Genomic DNA, 21,664 nt, shown 5'->3' with positions numbered 1-21,664 from the left:
TCCTGAGATTCTGTTATTTGGCCAAAGTTATTTTTGTAAATGTCATTACAGTCGTATGTAAGCTTATTTGAGGCTAATCATAAGGGAGATTGTTCACTTGGATAATCTTAGCATAGAAATTCTTTAAATCTGGCCTACTAGAGATGAAGTAAGTCAGAGTTTTAAGCAATGAAGACATTCTCTTGGTGACCTTAAAAATTACTGTCATGTTACAAGGACTACATAGTAAGGTAAGTGGGTGTTTTGCATTAATAGCCAGTCAGCATCCTGCATGATACCAACCATGCCAAACCAGACTTGTGTTCCATAGAAACTGAAATAATGGTTTAAAGCTGGTAAGTTTATAGCAATTAATTACATAACAGAAAACCATGGAGAGCTCTCAAAGGACAATGATTATGAACTAGGAAAAACAAGTAGATAATTTATTGAGTTTGCAGAAGCTGATTTCCAACTCCTTTCCAACAGTTAAATGCCAAGAAGTTCCTGATAGCTGAAATATGTAATACTAGAGATTCTATTCAACCATGTGTTCTGGGGTTCAGGAACCAGGTAGGTATAATAAACATTTATTAAATAATAGGCTAGAGATACATAGCTCATTAGTAATGTGTTTGGCTAGCATATGCAAGGCCCTAGGCTCAGTCCCTAGCATTGTAAATTAAAAAAACAGACAATGTATAATAGATACATCTTAAATAGAAACACCTAAAAAGAAGCTGAGAAAAAAGGATTCCATCACTTGTTTCTACTTTAAAACTCAGGTTACAGTCCTGTCTATATTTAAACTCTACGACACACAAGAGTCTTACAACTTGACACCAGCATCACCTTTACCAACCACACTGCCTGAACCATGACTTTTGTGCCAAGCCTTTTTTTCCACCTGGTTGTAGTTCTCTCTACACAAACATTATGTTCTCATTGTCTATATTTTCATTAACTTGTCAACATCATGGCTTACTTCTTACTAGTCATATTTCTGTGTCCAGTCTCTAATACCACGCAGATATATATTCATGGTGTATGTGTTGTGTATGAGAATTGTATGTCACATGTATAAAGGAGGATTCCCTAGAGCTGGAGTTACAGGTGATTGTGAACCTAACACTGGTTCCCTGGCAGGGCAGAAAGTGCTCTCCACCCTGAGCCATCTTTCTAGTCCCAAGTCATTTCTCCGGCCCCAAATTTCACGTTTTTTTAATAAAATGAATGTTCATTGCATCAGTACTTTTAAGAAAAGCTGCCTTGAGAGCTGGGCCTGACGGTTCATGCCTGTAAAGGAGCATCAGGCAGTTGACAAAGGAGGACTTAAAGGTCTGCCTGGGCTAAAAAATTCCAGGCAATTTAGGCTGGCGATGGGGGGGGGGGGGGGGGACGACACGGACTTCATTTCAAAAAGAAAACCAAAAACAAACCCAAAATGCTCTCAGAAGAATTAAAAAGCCATGGCATAATCTCTGATCCAGTAACATGAAGCAGACATTTGGTTGCCTGCAACATATGTAGGTGGCAGGCAAGAAAATTCTTATTTTTTTCTCAACAGAAAGAAGCATAACAAACTTTGATACAAGATGATACACCATACTAGTAGGCAGACCTGAAATATCTATAAGAACATGTGTTGGCAGAGCCTGGAACCTAAGCTAGTTAACAGTCTACCTGTTGGTAGTGAGCCTTTTCAATATGCAAATCAATCACCTGAGACTTTTCCTTAAAACATACTCATAATGGCTGAGTCTTCCCTCGGGGAAGGGAAGCAGCAAGTGCGGAAAACTTACATATTTAATACAGTCCCAGGAGATGCCAGTATCTAGGCTCTACACCTAGGTCTTTACCTTAGACCAGAGCTGCACACCACAGTCCACAAGACAAGTGCTGCTGTTAAGACCCAGAAATCTGACTACACCGGATGTAACTGATCTCTAAGTACACATCGCTTTCCAAATTTAGGAAGAAAAATATGCCAATCATATATGTATATCTTGTCATGAGCTGCTATTTTGTATTTGGTAACAAGCTATTTTTTTAAGTTCGATGTGACATGCATTACAGTACAACTGCGCCGTTTGACATTCCTTCACGAGCTTTATTTAAAGGGGGGAAAAAAGCCTCTCTCAGATAGTTGGAAAGTCTAACTTTTATTGCACTACCAGAAACAATACTCACTTTTTTTAAAGACCTCCACCGTCTTCTCACTTCTGCTCAAGCTTCACCTAGTCTATTATTATCTCCCCCACTGGTTCCCACGCTTGGAGATCATATAGCCTACAGAAAAAACGATAACTAAAAAGCAGTTTCTAGCTCTGAGGTGTGGCAGGACCGGCTGTCCCAACCGAGAGTAAAGAGTAACTCCGAGGTACTCAGCGAGCTCCTCCTCCAGTTCCAGAGGCGACCTCCCCAAGATGGCGGACCCCAAGGAGTAGCTTCCGCTTCCGGTGTGAGCAGCCCGGCCGGGGGGGCAAGATGGCGGCGGCAGTAGGGGTCCGCGGCCGGTTCGAGCTGCTACCTAGCTCTGGCCCAGGTTGGCTTATCAGGCTTTCCGCTTTGCTGAGCGTGGTGGCTCGAGGAGCCGTGGCCACTACGCACTGGGTCGTCACGGAGGACGGGAAGATCCAACAGCAGGTAGCGGCCAGGGTGCCCCCTCTCTGCCCGCTCCCCGTGAGGGGAGCCGGGAGCCGGGCCCCTGTGCGGCTCCGCGCGGCTCCGCCCCCAGCCTGGCTTCCCACGGTCCCGGCCCACGGGCCGAGGCTTCCTGCGCTCAGATCTGGCGCCGCCCCCTCCCCTCGGGACCTCTTGCCCTGGCTCCGCCGTGGGGAACTTCTCAGCCTTCCACCGTGGGGCCGCGCGCCGTCCCGGAACCGACCCTGGGGAACTGAGACTTGAGCATGGGGTTACGAATCACATATTCATCATTAGTTCTGCCTTTGGAGCCTCTGGGCCAGGACCCGCGCGCCACCACCTCTCCCCGAGGAAGTAGAAAGCAGGTGGCAATGCCGGGGAGTGCGCGAGTCCCAGGCCGGTGACAGCCAGGGTAGCATTAGTGAATGGATGGATCATTTAATGCGACTCCTCCAGCCTTGTCTCCCACTTGGTGGGATTTGTTTCATGATGTGGTGGTTTGAGGCTGTGCCGTTAGCCAGGTCATTAGGGGCTCTTTAAAGACAACCCATTCTTGCTCCTTCTGAAGGAATGCCATAAGATGCCTCTGGTGGCGGTGCCTGCATCATTCAGCTCTTAAGTGCCCTCATTTCCCAGTGTATTTTACATTGCTTCCTAGTTCCTGTGACCCATACCGGCCCTCTGCATATGCAGTTTACTAGATTACCTATGCTTGAACTGATTTCTTAGAGGAGTGACCGCTTTTCTTATATAACTTTCTGATGCCTGCATTTGCGTTCGTGCTGCTGATGCTTAAGGACTACGTGTGCGCGCGCGCGCCTGCTTCACCCCAGAATCTTGTAAACTTAATGACTTCCAGCGCTTGACAACAATCAGGAAATGTCCAGGAGACATTTAAAAAGTGAAGTGTGTACCCCATGCAATTTAAACATACTGACTAATGTTTTAACTAAAGTTGTGAGAGATAACTGATTCTTTTGATTAACTGTAGAAACACATTGCAAGGTTTATATTTAAGATGAGACATTTAACAATGCAGCAAATCTAAACAAAAATTTTAAAACAGCCATTTGTGTTTCCATTATACTATCTCCTCGCGTGTATTTATATCTGACTCCCGTTTTAAAGAGTTTCTTTTTCATGGATATTAAGATCCAAGTTAATTTTCATAAACCTCCATCTGAGACTTTTTTTTAAAAATGTCAGAACCCCTAGAAAAATACAATAAGGCTGTCTTTTCGACATACGATTAGAAATCCTCATTGTTTTCATCTTTTGTTTGCTGTAGGTGGTTTGCTCCGAGGCCCTCATGAAGGGAGAGATTGAATTCAGTCACTTATGCTGCAATTTGGGGAGCCCTTCTCCTATTGGCTCTTTTGCTATATTGTTTCTGGCCACAGCTATTTATACTCTATGACATTGACTTCTCCTTCTCATTTTGGTGTCCTGCCACTCAGCTGAAAAAGTAACCCATCTGAAAAGTGAAGGCTAATCAATGGAGATGGATTATTTCTATGCTGAATATTGCAGTGGGAAAGTAAAATCGTATTTGGTTTTGTTCTTTTAAAAAAAAAAATGCCTTCTTTTGCATGTTGGATCTACGTCTTAGAGGGGAATATAGGGAATATTAGTAACTTGCAGATCTTCTGAATCTCTGCCAAGTCATCCCTTCAGTAAGTAATTAGACTTAAAGATAAGAAAGCAAGCTTTTTTATTTGTTCTTTTTTATAATGGCCCTTCCTGTTGACTTTTCCAATTCTTCACTGCACATTAACAGTTGCAGCATTGGGTTCTGGCAGCCATGAACTTTTACTCTATAACAAATAAAGTTGATGACAACGTGTAACAACTGGAGGGTAGGAGTAAAGGGATGGAGTTAATCTAAGAGGAAACACGTCCAAATAAATAAAATAGGAGTTGGATCTGATGGGCAGCATTTGAGTTGGACTCCAGTAACTGCACATAACTTCTGTGTCCTTTCCTGGCAATAAACAGAATTCAGGCAAAAATCTAATGAACAGTTTAGATTGCAGTTGGTGGTCACATTTGGGTGTATATTAGTATGTCAATTTGGGGATACTGTAGTTCTGCTTGTAAATTCGGAGACATAGTTAGGATTCGATTAATATCCTATATCCTAAGTGACATTTAATTTCTGCTGCTTGGTTCTTGGTTCTGTTACTTGATTAAGAACAGAAGTGCAGTTTTAGTTTTAAAATACCCTAACATCAAGGAGGATCTGTGGGCAAACTGCAGTAGAATATTAAAGTGGCAAATGTCTTTCTGATCATTTGAATTCTAATACTTAAACTTTTTAAAATTCGATGTGTCATGATTTTCCACAGCATAATGAGTCATTTTCCACAGCAAATATGGAGATGTTTATATGAATTAAAAGTGAGAATTAGAGCCAACTGTGGTGGCACACAAGTTTAATCCCAGCCCTGAGGTGACAGAAGCAGATGACTCTCTGAGCTTGAAGCCAGCCAACCTGGCTTACTTATATAGCAAGTTCCAGGCCAGCCAGAGCCACATAGTGAAATCCTGTCTTTCAGAGAAAAAAATCAAAATTGCCCAAAGTGCCCATTTAAATAGAGGAATTTCCGTTATTGTAATTAAAGTACAGCATGGAGTCTTTACCAGGACAAGTGCATATTCATCGGGGTTTTGTATCTCAAGCCTTAGCAGACCCTAAAGGACACCCACCAGTTCTATACTCCACGCTTGTGAATGTGCAAGCTTAGAAACTCTCTGTCCTTAGGTGAGTTCCGCCGGCTTCATTCAGACAGATCTACATCCTGTAGTAAAAAGCTGGAGTCGCTGCTGGCAACAGCAGGTGTCCAGTGTATGCCATGGGAAATCAGTGCTTCCTTCTGTAGCTCCTGCCTGAGCTAAGAAGTATACCTCCTGCCACTGAATCCCCACAAACGTAGTCTAGGGAGTCCTGGAGCTCGAGTGGGAAGAAAAGGTCCCATTTTCTATGTTCCTTTCCCACCATAGACAGAGAAAAGGATTTTTGTTTTGTTTTGTTTTTTGTTTTTTAAAGGCTGTCTACAGTTGTGAGCTTTTTCTCAGCTTTGGGTTCTGGAATACCTTTTCATCATTCATCCCCTCTCCCCCATACCTAGAAACCAGAAAGACCATCTGTCTTCATTTTTTTCCCCCTGTTGCTGTGATAAGACACCGGGATAAAGACACCTTAAGGGAGAAAAAGGTTCATTTAGTTTACTGTTCCAAGTTATATACAGTCCATCGTAGGAGAGTGGGGAGAGGTCAGGGTAGCAGGAACTTAAAGCAGCCAGTTTGAAGCGGCTACTAGAATCACAGCAATGAGGTAACGTGTATATGCTCGTGCTTAGCTCACTTTCTCCACTGTTATACAGTCCAGGCCCCAAACCTAGGGAATACTGCTAACTACAGTGGATGGGTCTTCCCATCTCAGTTAACAAAATCAAGATATGCCTTGTCTACTGGCTAATTTAATCTAGATAATCCCTTATAGAGACTCCCCAGTGGTTCTAGATGAGTCAAACTGTCAAAATTAATGATCGATCCCAACTTTTATCTCACTTTATTTAAGGAAGGGTCCTTAGCTTGGAGTCAGTGTGTGAACTAGATGGCTGTGTGTTATTAACCAGTTAGCATAAGGCTCTACTGTGTAATTAGGCCAAGAAAACCTTACATCATCCTTGGTGTTGAAATGGGGCTTCAGTTTAGTGTTACACGTCTATAATCCCAGCACTTGGAATGTGGAGGCAGGAGGGTCAGTAGTTGGTTATTCTTGACTATATATGTATACATGTGTGTGCATATATATATCAAAGTTATGGCCAGCCTGGGCTACATGAGACCCTGTCTCTAAACACACACACACACACACACACACACACACACACTTACTTCTGAATGGTGTGGTAGGCATCTTCTTCATAATCAGAACTGAGGCTGTTGCTGGTTGAATTTGTGAAGAATAAGCTTCTAGACAATATTTTCAAATATTTTTATTTTTAATTTAAATATAATCATATCACCTTCAGACCAAAACCAAGTTGCACTTGTACTTCTAACCTATTGAGGAACAGGCCATGGGACTTTGGCCTCTCTGTCAGTTCCATGTTCTTCTTTGGGCAAGAGTTACTGAAAGTCATTCTCCAATTTAGCAAGCATACTTTGCCAAGGGATGCTTCCATGCAGCCTAGGGTTTCCTCAAAGTTACTAGGTAACAGAGGCTGGCCTTGAACCCCTTGATCATTCAGTCACCACCTGTCAAATGTTAAGATTATAGAAACACCCTGCAGGTCCAGGTTTTGTTTGTTTGTTTGTTTTTCCAAAGTATCTGCTAATTCGCTCGCAGCAGAGGTTAAATGAATTTTGGAATTAGTCTGCGGTTCTCAGCACTCTCTAGCATTCTGTTTCTTTAGGGGTTGGTTGGTTGGTTGGTTGGTTTTTGGTTTTGATTTGGGGCTTTTTCTTTGCTCTCATTTCTGTTTGTTTGTTTGTTTGTTTGTTTTAGAAAGGTTTTCATGTATCTCAAGCTAACTTCAGACACACTATGTAGGATGACTTTGAACTTTGAACTTTGAACTTTATACTGCCTGGCTGTATCATCTCTTCTCAGATGAACTCTTGAAATCTTCCAGCTATAAGTGTGTTAGCTTGTTCAGTCAAGAAGTTGCTTCTTGGCACCAGGTACAATGCCTCTGGATAGTCTCTTCAGAAATGGAAGTCTCAGGTTTCAGTAAGAATCACTGTTGTTACCCACTGTCTCATAACATTGTAACACTTATTTTCTTGACCACTGTTTCCTTCTCCTCTAAAGTTTAAATTTAAGGGAAAAGAGTATTTTCTGTGGGGAAGGGATTCTTAAAATGTACATGTTACAACTTAGTAGCCTCTAGTCTACATCTAATGAGTAGCATTTAGTCGTGACAATAATTAAGCATATTAATCTACAGTAGCATGCATTTTGTGCAGTACATTTTGAAGTGCATGCTTTTCTTCTCATCACACCAGTAAGTGGAGGAATAGAAGGAAACAGAAGAGCAAATGTGGAAATAATGAAGGCTCATCCAACACATTTTCTTCCAATTTAGATTATTTTAGCCAAATATTTCATAGTAAGTTTAGCTCAGGAGTCAGTGGGATGTGAGGGGCTCAAATAGCATGAGTTTATTTGGTGGTTGTGTGATTGTTGGCCTTTAGTCAGGCAGATGTCTGGGGAACACAGATTCTTTCCATCATTCACAGTGAGGTTCCTCATGGTGCTGCTGCATGAAAGCATCCCTTGGCAAAGCATGCTCGCTAAGTGACTTTCTGGGATTGACAGAGAGGCCAAAGTACCATGGCCTGCTCCTCAGTAGGTTAGAAGTGGGTGTGAACTTGGTTTTGGTCTAATGGTAAGTAATTTGCCAGATTGGAAAGGGTTTGCACATGCAGAATGACTAAGCTCAGTTCCTGTACTCTTAAGAAACATCACCTGGTATATTAGTCAGGGTTCTCTAGAGTCACAGAACTTATAGTGGAATGTCTTGATTGGCTGGCTGATCGAGAGGTGTGATAAGTAGATTCGGCCTCTTAGACATTTACAATTGCCTGTATGGAGCCAATGTCACTAGTTTGATTGTCATCCGGAGATGACCTGTAGGAAGCTTCAAGCTTGTGGAAAAAAAATCAAAGGTTCAAGTGACCCATCACTTTGGAACAGTCAAGATGGGCTGTAATCTCAGGGACCACTGTGGCCTGTGTGCTGTTCATCAGGTTATGCTCTGCAAGGGACAGCATCCTCTCAGTCACTGGTGTTGTACATAGAGGATCAACTTTATTGGCCAGAAGTGATGAGAAGAATAATAAACAAGAAAAGTAAAAGAGAAGAGTGAGAAAGGCAGGTGGTGTAGACAGACAGGGCTGACAGCTCCCCTGCTGAGCAGGGCTTCCAGTCAGCTGTGGGCCCGGCAGCTGGTGGAGTTTGGAGGCAGGCCTACTGGAAGTGAACAGAAGGCGTGCTGGCAGTGAGAAGGAGGAGGGCTTGCCAGCAGGCCAAGTCAAAACTTAGCACAGCTTTGCACTCCCAAATGTGGAGAGCAGTACCTGTGTCTCAGTTACACAACCCTGACGACAAAGGTTAAAACAGAAGCTCCTGTGTGTGGTTCTACAGCCAGTGACTCAACGAGTCATGTGTGTACAGACTTCCTTTCCTCCTGTTGTCTTAAAGCCAGTCCAATCGGCCCTTCACCCCCACAGCGCTCATCAAGACACACAGGGCTTCCCTCATTGCCAAACTCAGTTCTCAGAAGTCTCAGCTTAGCCTCTTAGCAACCTAGTGGCAACCTCCCACCTTACTGAACTGTTTACTTTCATGAAAGGCTGCCAAGACAGATTCTGTTTTTTTCTGAGCCCCGGCCATGACTTTCCTTTTTTTTTCTGCTGGACCGTCTTTTCCTTGGTGACTTACTGGCTGCTGTGCTGCCTCATCCTCCACCTGGTCATCTCATGCAGCCTCCTGCCGTAAACTCGACCTGTTGAGTGAGGCCCTCCATGACTCCTGGGCACTTCCAGTCAGAATGGCTTCACATGTATAGCAGCTCCTGAACCCAGCTGCACCCCAGTCTTCTTCCAGTCACCAAATTGCTGTGACCCCAAATACTGGTGTTTGTCTTCACTCTTTTATTCTATATTTCATACCCAGCCTAAAGATAATCTACCACCTTTACTTCCAGAGTGCTTCCCAATTGAGCTGTGTCTTTCCACTTCCATTCTTCAGGCCTTATCCAGACTAACTCTGCCTCAGTCCTGCTCTAATGCCAATTCTTAACTGGTCTTCTTGCGCCACTTGTGCCCCAGATAATCTGTTCTCCCAGAACTGTTGAAAAATGTTTTGTTTTGTTTGTCTTTAAACATGTGGCCATATCATTCACTGTAAGATAGGCGGGAAGCAGAGAACATGAGAGCACCTTCAATGCTTTCCTGTCACACATGAAGATGAGCATCTAGGTTCTGCTGTATTGTACAAGGCCAGAAAGACCTGAGACCTAGCCACCTCTCCAGCCTCGGGCCCCACTCTCCTTCTTAGATGGTATGCTATGTTTCTGCCTTTGGATGTCTCTCTACAGATGAGTTCATAGCTCAGCCTGCCTCTCCTTTTAGATCTGTTCACATGACACCTCTTTTTACATGTCTAAAACATCATCTCTTCCTGCACTGTATTCTTCCTCTGCTTTATTCTTCATAGAGATCACTGCTGGTACTGTATTGTAGCATTTACATTATATTTCCTGTCTATGTGAGAAGGCAGTGGCTTTGTTTTCTTCAATGAAGTAACCTCACAACCAAAAACAGTATTGGTACATGGTATATATACTTGGAGAGTACTGGATAAGTGAGGTAGTGTGTGTGCACATACAGTATTTTTACCTGCAATCTGACTTGTGTCAGCATGCTCAAAGGCCACCATCATTTTAGTGGTCTAGAGCAGGGACAGTGTGTTTCCTTAAAGGTTACAAGAGAATTCGTTGATTTTCCCTGTTACAACTAAAAAGCTTGGCCAAGCAAAGTCCTCTCTAGAAGCACAGTGTCTCTGAACAAGAATAGAAGATGCTGCCTGGCCACATCACAGTGAATATTCATCCTCAAAGTTCCTGTGTATTTGAAAATATTTTTATGAGTTTCTTTTTTAAACATACAACTGGGAACATTGTGTCTGATGACTTAACTTGCTAGCTTAAAACCAAGGCATCTGTCCACAATAGAAATAAAGGTCTCCTCCTTGGTTAAGTCAGTTGTGGGAGTATTCTATGGTGTATTTATCCAGTGCATTTAGATTCTCCAGGTTTTTTTCCTGTCAATACTGTGGCAAGTGGGTGTGATCATATGTATATCTGTGCATTTATCTATGAGTATTTGTAAGGTGAATCCTTAGAAATGGGGTTGACTGGTTTAAAGTATTTATTATTCTTAATTTTCCTAGGTATTAGCAAATTATCACACTAAAGGATTGTGTCACTGCTTGGAAATGCTCAACAGTATTTGAGATGTGTAAAGCCTTTGTTCATAATCTGACTTCAGCAAAAGACCTTGCATTGCCTTGGTTAAACAGCACAGTGGCCATCAGTAGAAGTGGCAAGCTTTAAAAGTCAACCTTCAGTTTCATTTTCATGTCTTCCTAGAAAAATTAAACCTTTACTGTTAATGTATATTCCATACTGGTTGGGATTGCAGTAGAAGACATCAGTCATGTTGATTTCATCCCCTGAGCAGTGGGTTAATTATGAGATTGAACTACATCCATTGCCTCTCTTTAGGGCAGGGATTTTCAGCACAAACTAGCAAAAGTCATCCCCAAACCATTGAGTTTCCTGTCACCTCAGTAACAGCTGACCCAGTGCCTTGCACTGATTGTAGTGTCTTTTCTAGGAGTTGAGTAATCCAGTTTTCTCACTAGGAATTTTAAAGCTCACACCTGGTATTCTATCTGGACTTAGTGAGTGCTTTTACTATTTTCTATTGATGCTGGGGGAAAAAAAACCAAACTTGATGGTTTAAAACAACCCAGATTTATTGCTCTCTAGATAATAGGTAATGAGACTACAAGTCCATCCTGAAGCTCAGAAGCATAATCCAGAGAACAACAGTGCTGTGTACCTTCCTTCCCGGAGGCTGGGGGCAAAGGCCACCTTTTCTAATGCTTTCCTAATGGCTGCCAGTATTCCTTGGCTCTTGGGTCACTTTCATTGCATCTTCAAAATCAGCAGTAGTTCATCCCTCTGACCTCATTTTCTCTCCCTATCTGCCCAACCCTGATTCTGTGTGTGTGTGTGTGTGTGTGTGTGTGTGTGTGTGTGTGTTTTCCCTGGTCCTATAATTACTCTGTATACACCTGATATCCAAGCTGTGTTCGCTGTCTTAATTAAGACGGTCTGATTAGCAGCCATTCATCTGGTTGACATCTTAATTCTCATTTGCCATATACCTTAATATATTCACAAGGTTAGGGATAAGAGCATGGTAACCTTGGTTGGGCCATTATTCTGTCTGCTGCTGTGCTCCTTACTTATTTACTGCCTGAATTAAAGTCACATCTGAGGTACATATAGACAGCTATCTTTAATATAAACAGCAGTCAGGAGGGAGAAGCAGGAAAATCAGAAGTTCACATTCAACCTTAGGTACATAGGAGTTTGAGGCCAGCCTGTCACAAAGAGGAATAAAAATAACAGCAGAACCAGCTACATTGTTTCCATACATGTTTACAAGAGCTCTTGAAAAATGCAGAAATTATCCATGACTCTTGTCATCTGGTCCAACAGTTTATTTTTGTTGTAAAGTTACAAATAGTCTAGCTGAAAGTGTGTTGTTTATATATGTTCCCTGTGGCATAAATTCTAAAATATAGTTTAAGGCTTATGTATTTGCTGTTTATGTTGGAAATATTGTCTTGCTTGTCACTCAGGAAGACATTGTTTGACATGAATGTTCTTACAAATTAGCTACAACATTATGGACATTCAAATCTAGATAATAGCTATGCAGTACACTTCATATGTCTGAATTATGCAGGAATGGGCAGTTTTACAGCCATGGTTTCTGGAAACTGCAATAACAAGAAAATGAAATCTAGTTGAGGATAAACTTCAAAGAGGAGTGTCCATGAAGTTCACGTGATGGGTAGGATTCAGCACTTGTGTTTAAGTTTGTTTTTAATTTGATGCTTGATAAGTCTTCAAACTGAGACTGGTTTTAACTTTCTCATTAAAATATTATACAAGTTCTCTAGCAGCAAAAATTACAGCAACACAGTTGTCTTAACAAAGTGTATGCTCAAAGGCTAGAAAGATGGTTCCATCCATAAAATGCTTGCTGCACAAACATCAAGACCCAAGTGTGATCCCCAGCACCCATGTAAAAAGCCAGGCATGGTGGCACACACTTGTAATCCCAGTGTCTGGAGGGTAGAGACAGGAGAAACCCTGGAGCTGGCCAGCCAGCCAGCCTCATCAGTGAGAGACTGCCTCACAAAACAAAGGAGATGACTATCCTTAGGAACAGCACTCTAGGCTGACCTCTGCCTTCTAATATGCACATGCATAGGCGTACATACATGCAGAAGCACTCAGACAGACACTGGAGTACACACACACACACACACACACACACACACAGACACGCAAGTTTTCACGATTATAGCCAGGAGTCTATGAACACACTCTTGTGAGGTAAATCTGGACTGAAAGAAGATGGAAATCCATGATGGCTTAACTTGGAGGGAGAGTTGGGTGGACAGTATTGACAGCAGACATTCTGCCTGCTTCAGCGTATCCCTTTAAAACTCATGCTGATTACCATTGAATTGTGCATGGCTAGAATAACAGGTACAAAGTTCCTTGGCCCATTGACAATAGCAATAAATTACAATTAAATTTCAGATAAGATTTGAAGAGAAAGGTGTGGTCTAGAAAAGACACTAGCTGAGCATGTTCTGAGGTCTTCATCTTGGACCCACATCTGTTACAAGAACTGTCTTTATGAACATCTAACTAAAAGAAAGCTGCCAGGCTGCTCTGCTGCCCAAGATTTTGCTTGTCATTACAGTTTGCTTAAAATTGAATAAAACAAGCTTGTTTCCCAGTACTCAAGTTTGATGTTTACAAAGATAACATACTTTTAGGTAGACATTTTTTTTATAAATTTAGATAATATGTACTCATTTTTTAAAAGACTGGAAACACAAACAACCTAAAACCTCATTAACTAAAACCATACTTTAAAAATATTGTATTTGATAGGTTGGTTATACCTATCAAATTTAGAGTGAGGCAGGAGAAATATTTTTAAGTGAAAAAGGTCAATATAAAAGCCCACAAAGAGATTTAAAATTATTCACAGTTATTCTCATGTTTCTTGTTTGTTTGTTTTGTTTTGTTTTGTTTTGTTTTGTTTTGTTTTGTTTTTCAAGACAGGGTTTCTCTGTGTAGCCCTGGCTGTCCTTGAACTCACTCTGTAGACCAGGCTGGCCTGAACTCAGAAATCCGCCTGCCTCTGCCTCCCAAGTGCTGGGATTAAAGGCGTGCGCCACCACTGCCCGGCTATTCTCATGTTTCTAAAGTTTTGTGGAAACTCACTGTTGGTAGGAATTTAAGTTGATTTAGCTATTTTGGAAAAAATTAATCAAAAACATAAAGTTCATTTCCTGTGACTTAGACATGTTCTTCAAAGGGAAGAATATATCCAGACAGCTGTCCAGAGAACATCACTCTATTTTTTTAAGTGAAATAATGAATAACCTAAATTTTAGTAATAATGTAGAGCTTTATTAACCATAAGCTAAGTGTAGTTACTTAAAACAAAATATAAACCACTAAAACTGAGATTGAACTGGAGACACCAGCACTGTTGGTGGAATGCTCAAATCCATCCCAACACTGCATAAACCGGATGTGGTGACCCACTGTGTAATTCTTGCTGTTTTGAAGTGGATCAGAATTTCAAGGTCGTCCTCAACAGAGACCTGCCTGGGCTACATGGGACCTTGTGTCAAAATTAAGTCAAGAGTTTGGAGAGATGGCTTCATAAGTAAAGTGCTTTCCGTGCAGTCATAGAGACCCAGAGGAAAGCCAAGTGCAACAAACAGCACGTGAGCTATCCAGCACTGGGAAAGCATGGACAGGAAGCCGCTGCCAGGCCGTCTACACAAGTGAGCCGAAGGGTCGACTGGACCGGAAGTCAGGTGGAGAGCAGCGGAGAGGGACGCCTGACATGGGATTTCTGGCCTTTGTGCAAATGTGATCACACACATACAGAGAGGAGGGAGAGAGCGAGAGGGAGAAAGAGATGAGAGAAAGATGAGGGGTGATCGCTTGGTTAGAAAGTGCTTGTTTTGCAAGTATGAGGAACTAAATTCCATCCCCAGCACCCACATAAAAAGCCAAATGTCGTAGCACATCACATGCTTGGCTAACCAGACTGGCCTAATTGGTAAATCACAAATTAAGTAAGAGATCCTGTCTCAGAAAATAAGGTGGTCATTACATGAAGAGTGACACCTGAAGTTGCCCTCTGGTCTTCACATGCACATGAACACAAGTACACATAGCTGCGTATATACAGAATAAGTAAGCAAGATTAATGATCCATCTATATTTACTGGGAGAGATATCCAATAAAATGGGCAGAGGAGTGGGCTAGGGAAAGGTGTAATCACTAGTTATTATTTCCATTTTTAAAAATTATTACATTGATTGACTGGATGATTGACTCTGTTGGACAGTACCTTGCATGGATTATGCACATGCCACTGGTACTCATGTGGAGATCAGAGGAAAACTTTCCAGAGCAGGCTTTCCTCATCTACCATGTAGGTGGCCAGTGATGGAACCCAGTTCATCAGAGTTGGCAAGTGTCTACCTACTGAGTCCTGTCATGAAGCTCATGTTCCCATTTTTGCAAAGATATCTACATAGCAGTGGGGAGGGCAGAAGTTATCATGACATATCTAACAGTAGATAACTCTGAAAGTGAGATTTCAAGTAATTTTGATTCTTTTCTCAATCCTGTCTATGTTGCTTATATTTGAAGTATTATACTTAGTTATAATCGGGGGGAAAAAGCTTGAACTTGGTTAGCATTAAAACCCATGCAGCTAGAGATGGCTCAGCAGTTAAAAGCATTTCATGGTCCTGCACCCACATGGAAGCCCGCAACCATTCATAACTCCAGGTCCAGGGAATCTCATGCCCTCCTCTGGCCTCCTTGGGCATCAAGCATACATGTGGTACACAGATACACATGAGGGCAAAATGACCCATGCACCAAATTTTAAGAGCTGTAGGGCAGAGAGCTTTGCATGATCCAATGAACAACTACTACCCATGACTTAATTGGAGCAAATGGACAGTTTAACAAAAAGTAAGCGTGTGTGTGTGTGTGTGTGTACATGCATGCATATGCATGTATGTGTGCACTAGAGCATGTGTGGGAGAGTTACATGTGAAAGTCATAGGTCATCCTTCAGTGTTGTTCCTCGGTTGCCATCACCTTTCGTTTTTCTAGACAGGGTCTCTTCCAAGACCTGCTGTATTCTGCTTACAAGCCCCAGGGATCCAGGGATCCACTGGTTTCTACCTTACAAGCACACCCAGCTTTCTTTATATAGATTGGAGCTTGAATTCAGGTCTGCATGCTTGCATAGCAAACACTTTACTGATGGCGCCATCTCTTCAGTGCCAGAAGAAACTTCTAACTGCAACTCTGTAAATCACCCTTGCTCCAAGCATGTAAAGATTACATAGGCAAATTGAAAATATGGCAATCTCAATGGTTAGAATAGTAGGTTTTTTGTTTTTCAGGGATATAAGTCAGGCTGGTAAAAATGACAGAGGTAAGATTAAAAAGTTAGAAAAACCTAGAAGTCATCTAATTGGGTTTTTTCAGCTGATAGGGAAGTAGCTCAGGCAAGGAAGATAAATTATTTCAACTAGTCATGGGGCATATTGTCAAGGACATACTTATTCTGACCTATGGAGGCTTAGCCACTGTACCTCCAGTAGAACATCAAGAAATGTGGCATCAAGGCACCGTCAGGAGTGTGTGGACTACCTGCTATATAACTCAGAACATGTACACGCTGAAGGTAGAAAGAAAAATACAGACAGCAGTGAAAGAGTGTAATGCTTGACTTTACAGAAGTGTGTATACATGCAATGCTTGACTTTACAGAAGTGTGTATGCATGTAATGCTTGATGATACAGGAGTGTGCATGCATGTAATGCTTGACTATACAGAAGTGTGCATGCATGTAATGCTTGATGATACAGGAGTGTATATGCATGTAATGCTTGACTATTCAGGAATGTGTATGCATGCAATGCTTGATGATACAGGTGTGTATGCATGTAATGCTTGATGATACAAGAGTGTGTATGCATGTAGTGCTTGACTATTCTGGAGTGTGTATGCATGTAATGCTTGATGATAAGGAGTGTATATGCATGTAATGCTTGATGATACAGGGGTGTGTATGCATGTAATGCTTGGCTATTCTGGAGTGTGTATGCATGTAATGCTTGATGATACAGGGGTGTGTATGCATGTAGTGCTTGACTATTCTGGAGTGTGTATGCATGTAATGCTTGACTATACAGGAAGGTTTATACAGGCTCTGATGGGAGATCAAGAGGAGGATAGTTGGCTTCACAAAAGAAATGTCATTTGGTTCAGTCATCTAGCCCCTGTCAAAAGCATAAGAAGTGCTAGCACTGTACACAGTGGCACAAAAGACTTGTCTTAGCTGGGATTTCTATGGCAGTGATACAATACTAACCAAAAGCAATGTGGGGAGGAAAGGGTTTATTCCATCTTACACATTGAGATAACAGTCTATCATTGAAAGAAGTCAGGGCAGGAACTTAAGCAAGACAGGAACTCAAGCAGAAGCCATGGAGGAACACTGCTTACTGGCTTGTTCCTCATGGATTATTCAGCCTACTTTGTAATAGCATCCAGGACCACCTGTCTAGGGATGGCACCACCTATAATGGGCCCTGCAAGCCTGCCTACAGCCCCATCTTATGAATATATTTTCTCAACTATGATTTCCTCCTCTCTGGTGCTTTCTTGGGTCAAGTTAAAAAAAAACAAAGACAAATAGGCATCCCAGGTCTCTTAAAGGAGCCACAAGGATGCCCTCACAGCGCCTCTTTAAAACTCAGGCTAAGTTAGACCAGTGAAATGACTGAATGGCCTGACCCTTGAGTTCACACAGTGGAAAGAAAGAACCTCTGACCTCCACCTATGGGGCACATGTATGCACCCCTACACACTCAATTAATTAAAATGTAATAAAATTAGCAAAACATTTGGGATAACACGAACACTTTTTGAATTATAAACATTTCATTGGCATGTTGGACAAACTTCAAGTGCTATAGGTGTGGTTTGTCCCAGGGCACAAACAAGGGTAGGGTTTTCTGTTTCTTCAGCCCCATTCTCAGGCTTCCCCAAAAGACATGAGTCTCTGTAGTGCCACCTGACCTCACTTAGAAAATCCTTTCTCAGAAATAACCACTGAAACTAATAGAGAAGAATGCACTGGCTAAGGCTCCCATGTAGGGAAGAGGAAGTCAGGGATGTAGTTATGATAAAGAAGGAATTTCTTGTTACTGACCAGCAAAAAAAAAAAAAAACAAAACAAAACAAAACAAAAAAACAGATGAAGACAGCAAGTGGTGCCATTTTGGTTTATATAGAGATAAAATGATAGTATCTTAGTGTTTCAGTGTGTTATACTATCCACAATAGTGTTGTAACTCAAAATTCTGAATTAAAAAAAAATACTGTTTCAAGTCCTTAAGGGGAATATAGTTTTTAATGAGTACATCATACTATGTCAGATTTTACACTGCTGCCAGAAGAGTGAGTTTCCATGTTTTTATATGTTAAAATGAATATTATTGTAAATAGAACAATTACTGTATATAAGTAAGTTGCATATAAGGCTTGAACTAGTGTCCCTACATATTATATGTGTCATATCCTGCTCTGAAGGACAATTGACTCAAACTTGCCTTCCTAGAACATCATGCATATTTCTACACTGAAATTGGTTATTTTGTTTAAAATATTCACCTTTATCTAACTTGGCACTGAAGTGGTTTCCATCTGCTGCTGAATGGATTTACTGAATCCACTATCTTAGGACTCTCACTGGAGATGTGGCTTTGAACAATGTCTCAATTTGGAACTGGTTCAGCAGTTAAGATCACTGGCTGCTCTTCCAAAGGACTCAGGTTGAATTCCCAGGATTCACATGATGGCTCACAGCCATGCCTAACTCTAGTTACTAGGTACATACAGCATTCACACAAATATACACATAGATGAACCACCAGTGCACATAAAATCAAAATAAATCATTAAGGGAAAACACAATGTTTTGATTAGTTAGAGAAAGCACAACTGAAATCTATGAAAGTCACTTAATAGGGGTAAAAATGTTTACTGCCGTTATACATGATTGGATGCATGTACTCATATAGTGTCCTCTAAGGAAAATACAGTTAAATTGCCTGGCACATGTCCTCATCTTTAGTGAAGTGAGTTCCTGCTGCAGAACAGTGACCTGTCAGCTGGAAGCCTAGAGGACGCACCCTTCCAGATGACAGAGTTCAGTCCACACAGTCACAGTTCAAATGCCAGCTCACCTTTCCCTGCAGTACAACTGCTCTAAATATAGTTGCTAGTTCTTTTCTTAAATAAAGCAAGTGAAAACAATTCTGCCTTTCCTTTGTGACTCAGGGCCGATGAGCATTTATTGCACTGTCAGGAAATGGAAAATGGTGGAATTTGTCACTTGATGAAAAGCCAGTGTGAACTTTGAGCTCTTAGTGTGCAGTATGTTCTGTTTGTTTGATTGTCGGTTGGTTTTATTTTTTTGAGACAGGGTCTCACTATCTAGCCCAGAGACTTGTGTCACACTCATAATCCTGTCCTTGAATTCTGGAGTTAAACTACTCTCTAGTACCTCTTAGTTTTGCTCCTGAGCAACTTTGCATGCTAAAAATCATGACATTGTATCACTTCTTTACACATTCTACAGAGAGAACATAGGAGTATATAAATTCCAAGTGTCAAGTGGGTGGAGCAGGCCTATAGAGACTACTAAGCATGTATGGGTAGAGTGGATGCCGGGGTATTTACAAGGTTGGCAAGTAGACACTCTAGTAAAATTTTGAGGAGAGGTACCCAAAAGAAAGGAATCCATGCTGGCACTTGCCAAGATAATTACCGTAACATTTCAGGATTTAAGACCTGGAAATTACTGCAATAAAGGTATGTGTCAGGTCGTAACTCTTGCCTTGCTAAACCTTTATTGGCAAAGCTCCATGCCATTTGCTGTCACCTCAGAAAGAGAAAGCCAGCAGTCAGTAGCTACCTTCCTGTCAGCTAATAACTTTTTCCTGATGTCTCTGTTAGCTGTTCCATCTTTGCTAGAACCAAAGGCTTCAAGAAGACACAATATACTTCCCTTACAGGGGGATGTGGGGAGAGTCCTGCAGCCTTGGCTATGTGAGCATTCTTTTGGGGGGGCGGGGGCGGGGATATTTTATTTATTTACATTTCAGATGACATCCCTTTCCCCCATTTCCCCTCCCTAGAAACCCCTATCCCATTCCCACTCCTCCTTTTTGCTTTTATACCATTTTAATTACATGCAAGTATTAAGGTCTAGGTTCTTAATCTGCAAATAAGATTATTCTCTAGCTCTGAAATGTTGCCTCCATCTGTCGTATTCTTCCTACAAGCCCTTCAAATACCAGGTAAACAGTGGGCTTGGGTGTTTGAGACAGGAGACTGTTCTCCCACTTCCTGCCCTCTGGGTTCTTGGTTTTCTGGAAGCTCCATTGAATAGCTGCTGCTTGAAGTCTGGATGAGATGCAAGTAATCAGGCATTCTTTGCTTTCTATGTGAAGCTTTTTATACTTGGGCCACTAGTTGTAGCTTTTATACTTTCTACTTTGTTGCATTGGAAGCCAGTGTCTCTATTGCTCCATTGATGAAATTAAGTATCTGATATCTATTCAACCAAAAATGTTGTGGTGAGTATACTTGTTTATAAGTTTGTCTCCCTGTTTAAGAGTGCTGTATGTAGTATCCTAGAGTTTGTTTTGCTAAGTATCATGTACTAAGGATGAACATGTTAGTATATGTTGTAAATAATCCTACAGATGTGAGAACAAATCTCTAAGTTTACTGCCAGTATGTGGGGTTCATCTTCTATATAGCAGATGAACAGTGTGGTTGCCTGGTCAGAGAACATGCACTCCAAGTAATAAATGTAGAGCTGATCTTATATCATCTTTGATTTATGACTTTTCCCAAATGGCCTTATAAAATGTATTTTTAATATATTCTTTTTTATCACTTCCAAGTCTAATTCAGATATGAAACATGCTGTCAAAACTAAGCAATCTGGTATCTTTTGCTATTATAAGTATGAAAAGTATTTAAAAGAAATTATTTCATTGTTTGTTGCCGAGGACTTCTCTTCCTGAGTTTACTCAAGGTACTGGAAACCCTAGGACTCTGCACTTGCTTTGCTGCTGCTCACTGAGCAGCCCCCAGCCTTCCCTGTGTGCAGTCACTTGTGAATTGCCCCTGCAGACTCACTGAGAGGCCAGCACGTACTAGAATGGTGATGGGCCAGCAGTTGAAATCACTAAATGAAGCTTTATTCCTCCAAGTAGACACTGATGAAGTGGGAGTTTAATTGACTTATGCTTTGCTTTCTTGTAGGTGGACTCACCAATGAACTTGAAGCATCCCCATGACTTAGTCATATTAATGAGACAAGAAACAACAGTTAACTACCTCAAAGAACTAGAGGTGAGGCAACTGGATGTATGCTGTGCAGCTGAAGTGTCTGCCTCCCAGGAGCTGACTGTGTTCAGAGAACATTAAGCCCAGTTCCTATGACTTGCAGGAATAGGGTTTTAGATTTTGCTTTGAGGCATGGTCTTTCAAATTATTTTGTCAAAGTGGAGTGTGTGTATGTGTTTTATTAATTAAATTTGTCCCTAGAGTTTACACATGTATGTAATACATACTGACTACTCTCACGTCCACCTCCCTACTATCCTGTCGTCCATCCTCTCCATCAAAGGGATTTGAGTAATAGAGAACGGGAGAGCCCTGGAGTACGTAGCAACCTAACTCTCCCTCACTTAACCCTAAAATAGGTTCTGTGTTGTTTCCCTGCCCCCACCCCGTTAGAAAGAGGATGTGTCTCTGGTATGGTCTAAAAAGACTGTGGTAAGATAGGAAAAGAAGGAGCTGGACTTGGTCACTCTGGTCTTTAATCCCAGCACTCCAGAGGCAGAGAGGCAGGTGTATTTCTGTGACTTCGATGCTACCCTGGTCTATATAAAGAGTTCCAGGCCGGGCAGTGGTGGCGCAGGCCTTTAATCCCAGCACTTGGGAGGCAGAGGCAGGTGGATTTCTGAATTCGAGGCCAGCCTGGTCTACAGAATGAGTTCCAGGACAGCCAGGGCTACA

The 21,664-nt window shown here is 41.7% G+C and overlaps 1 protein-coding gene across 4 annotated transcripts in view; it reads left to right on the top strand.

The window, feature by feature from the left end:
• The first annotated feature begins 2,448 nt into the window (after positions 1-2,448).
• Ttc17 (tetratricopeptide repeat domain 17) overlaps positions 2,449-21,664 on the top strand; it is a 105,371-nt gene continuing 86,155 nt past the window's right edge. For all 4 annotated transcript variants that reach the window (XM_034494753.2, XM_034494752.2, XM_034494757.2 and 1 more), the window contains exons 1-2: positions 2,449-2,625; positions 20,906-20,995. In XM_034494753.2, coding sequence (XP_034350644.1) covers positions 2,467-2,625; positions 20,906-20,995 — 249 coding nt within the window. In that variant the 5' untranslated portion in view covers positions 2,449-2,466. The remainder of the gene's footprint in view (positions 2,626-20,905; positions 20,996-21,664) is intronic.

The sequence above is a fragment of the Arvicanthis niloticus genome, chromosome 2 (assembly GCF_011762505.2).
Source record: "Arvicanthis niloticus isolate mArvNil1 chromosome 2, mArvNil1.pat.X, whole genome shotgun sequence".
Taxonomy (NCBI): Eukaryota; Metazoa; Chordata; class Mammalia; order Rodentia; family Muridae; genus Arvicanthis; species Arvicanthis niloticus.
Note: the sequence above shows the minus strand (reverse complement) of the source record. Positions and strands in the feature narration are given on the sequence as shown.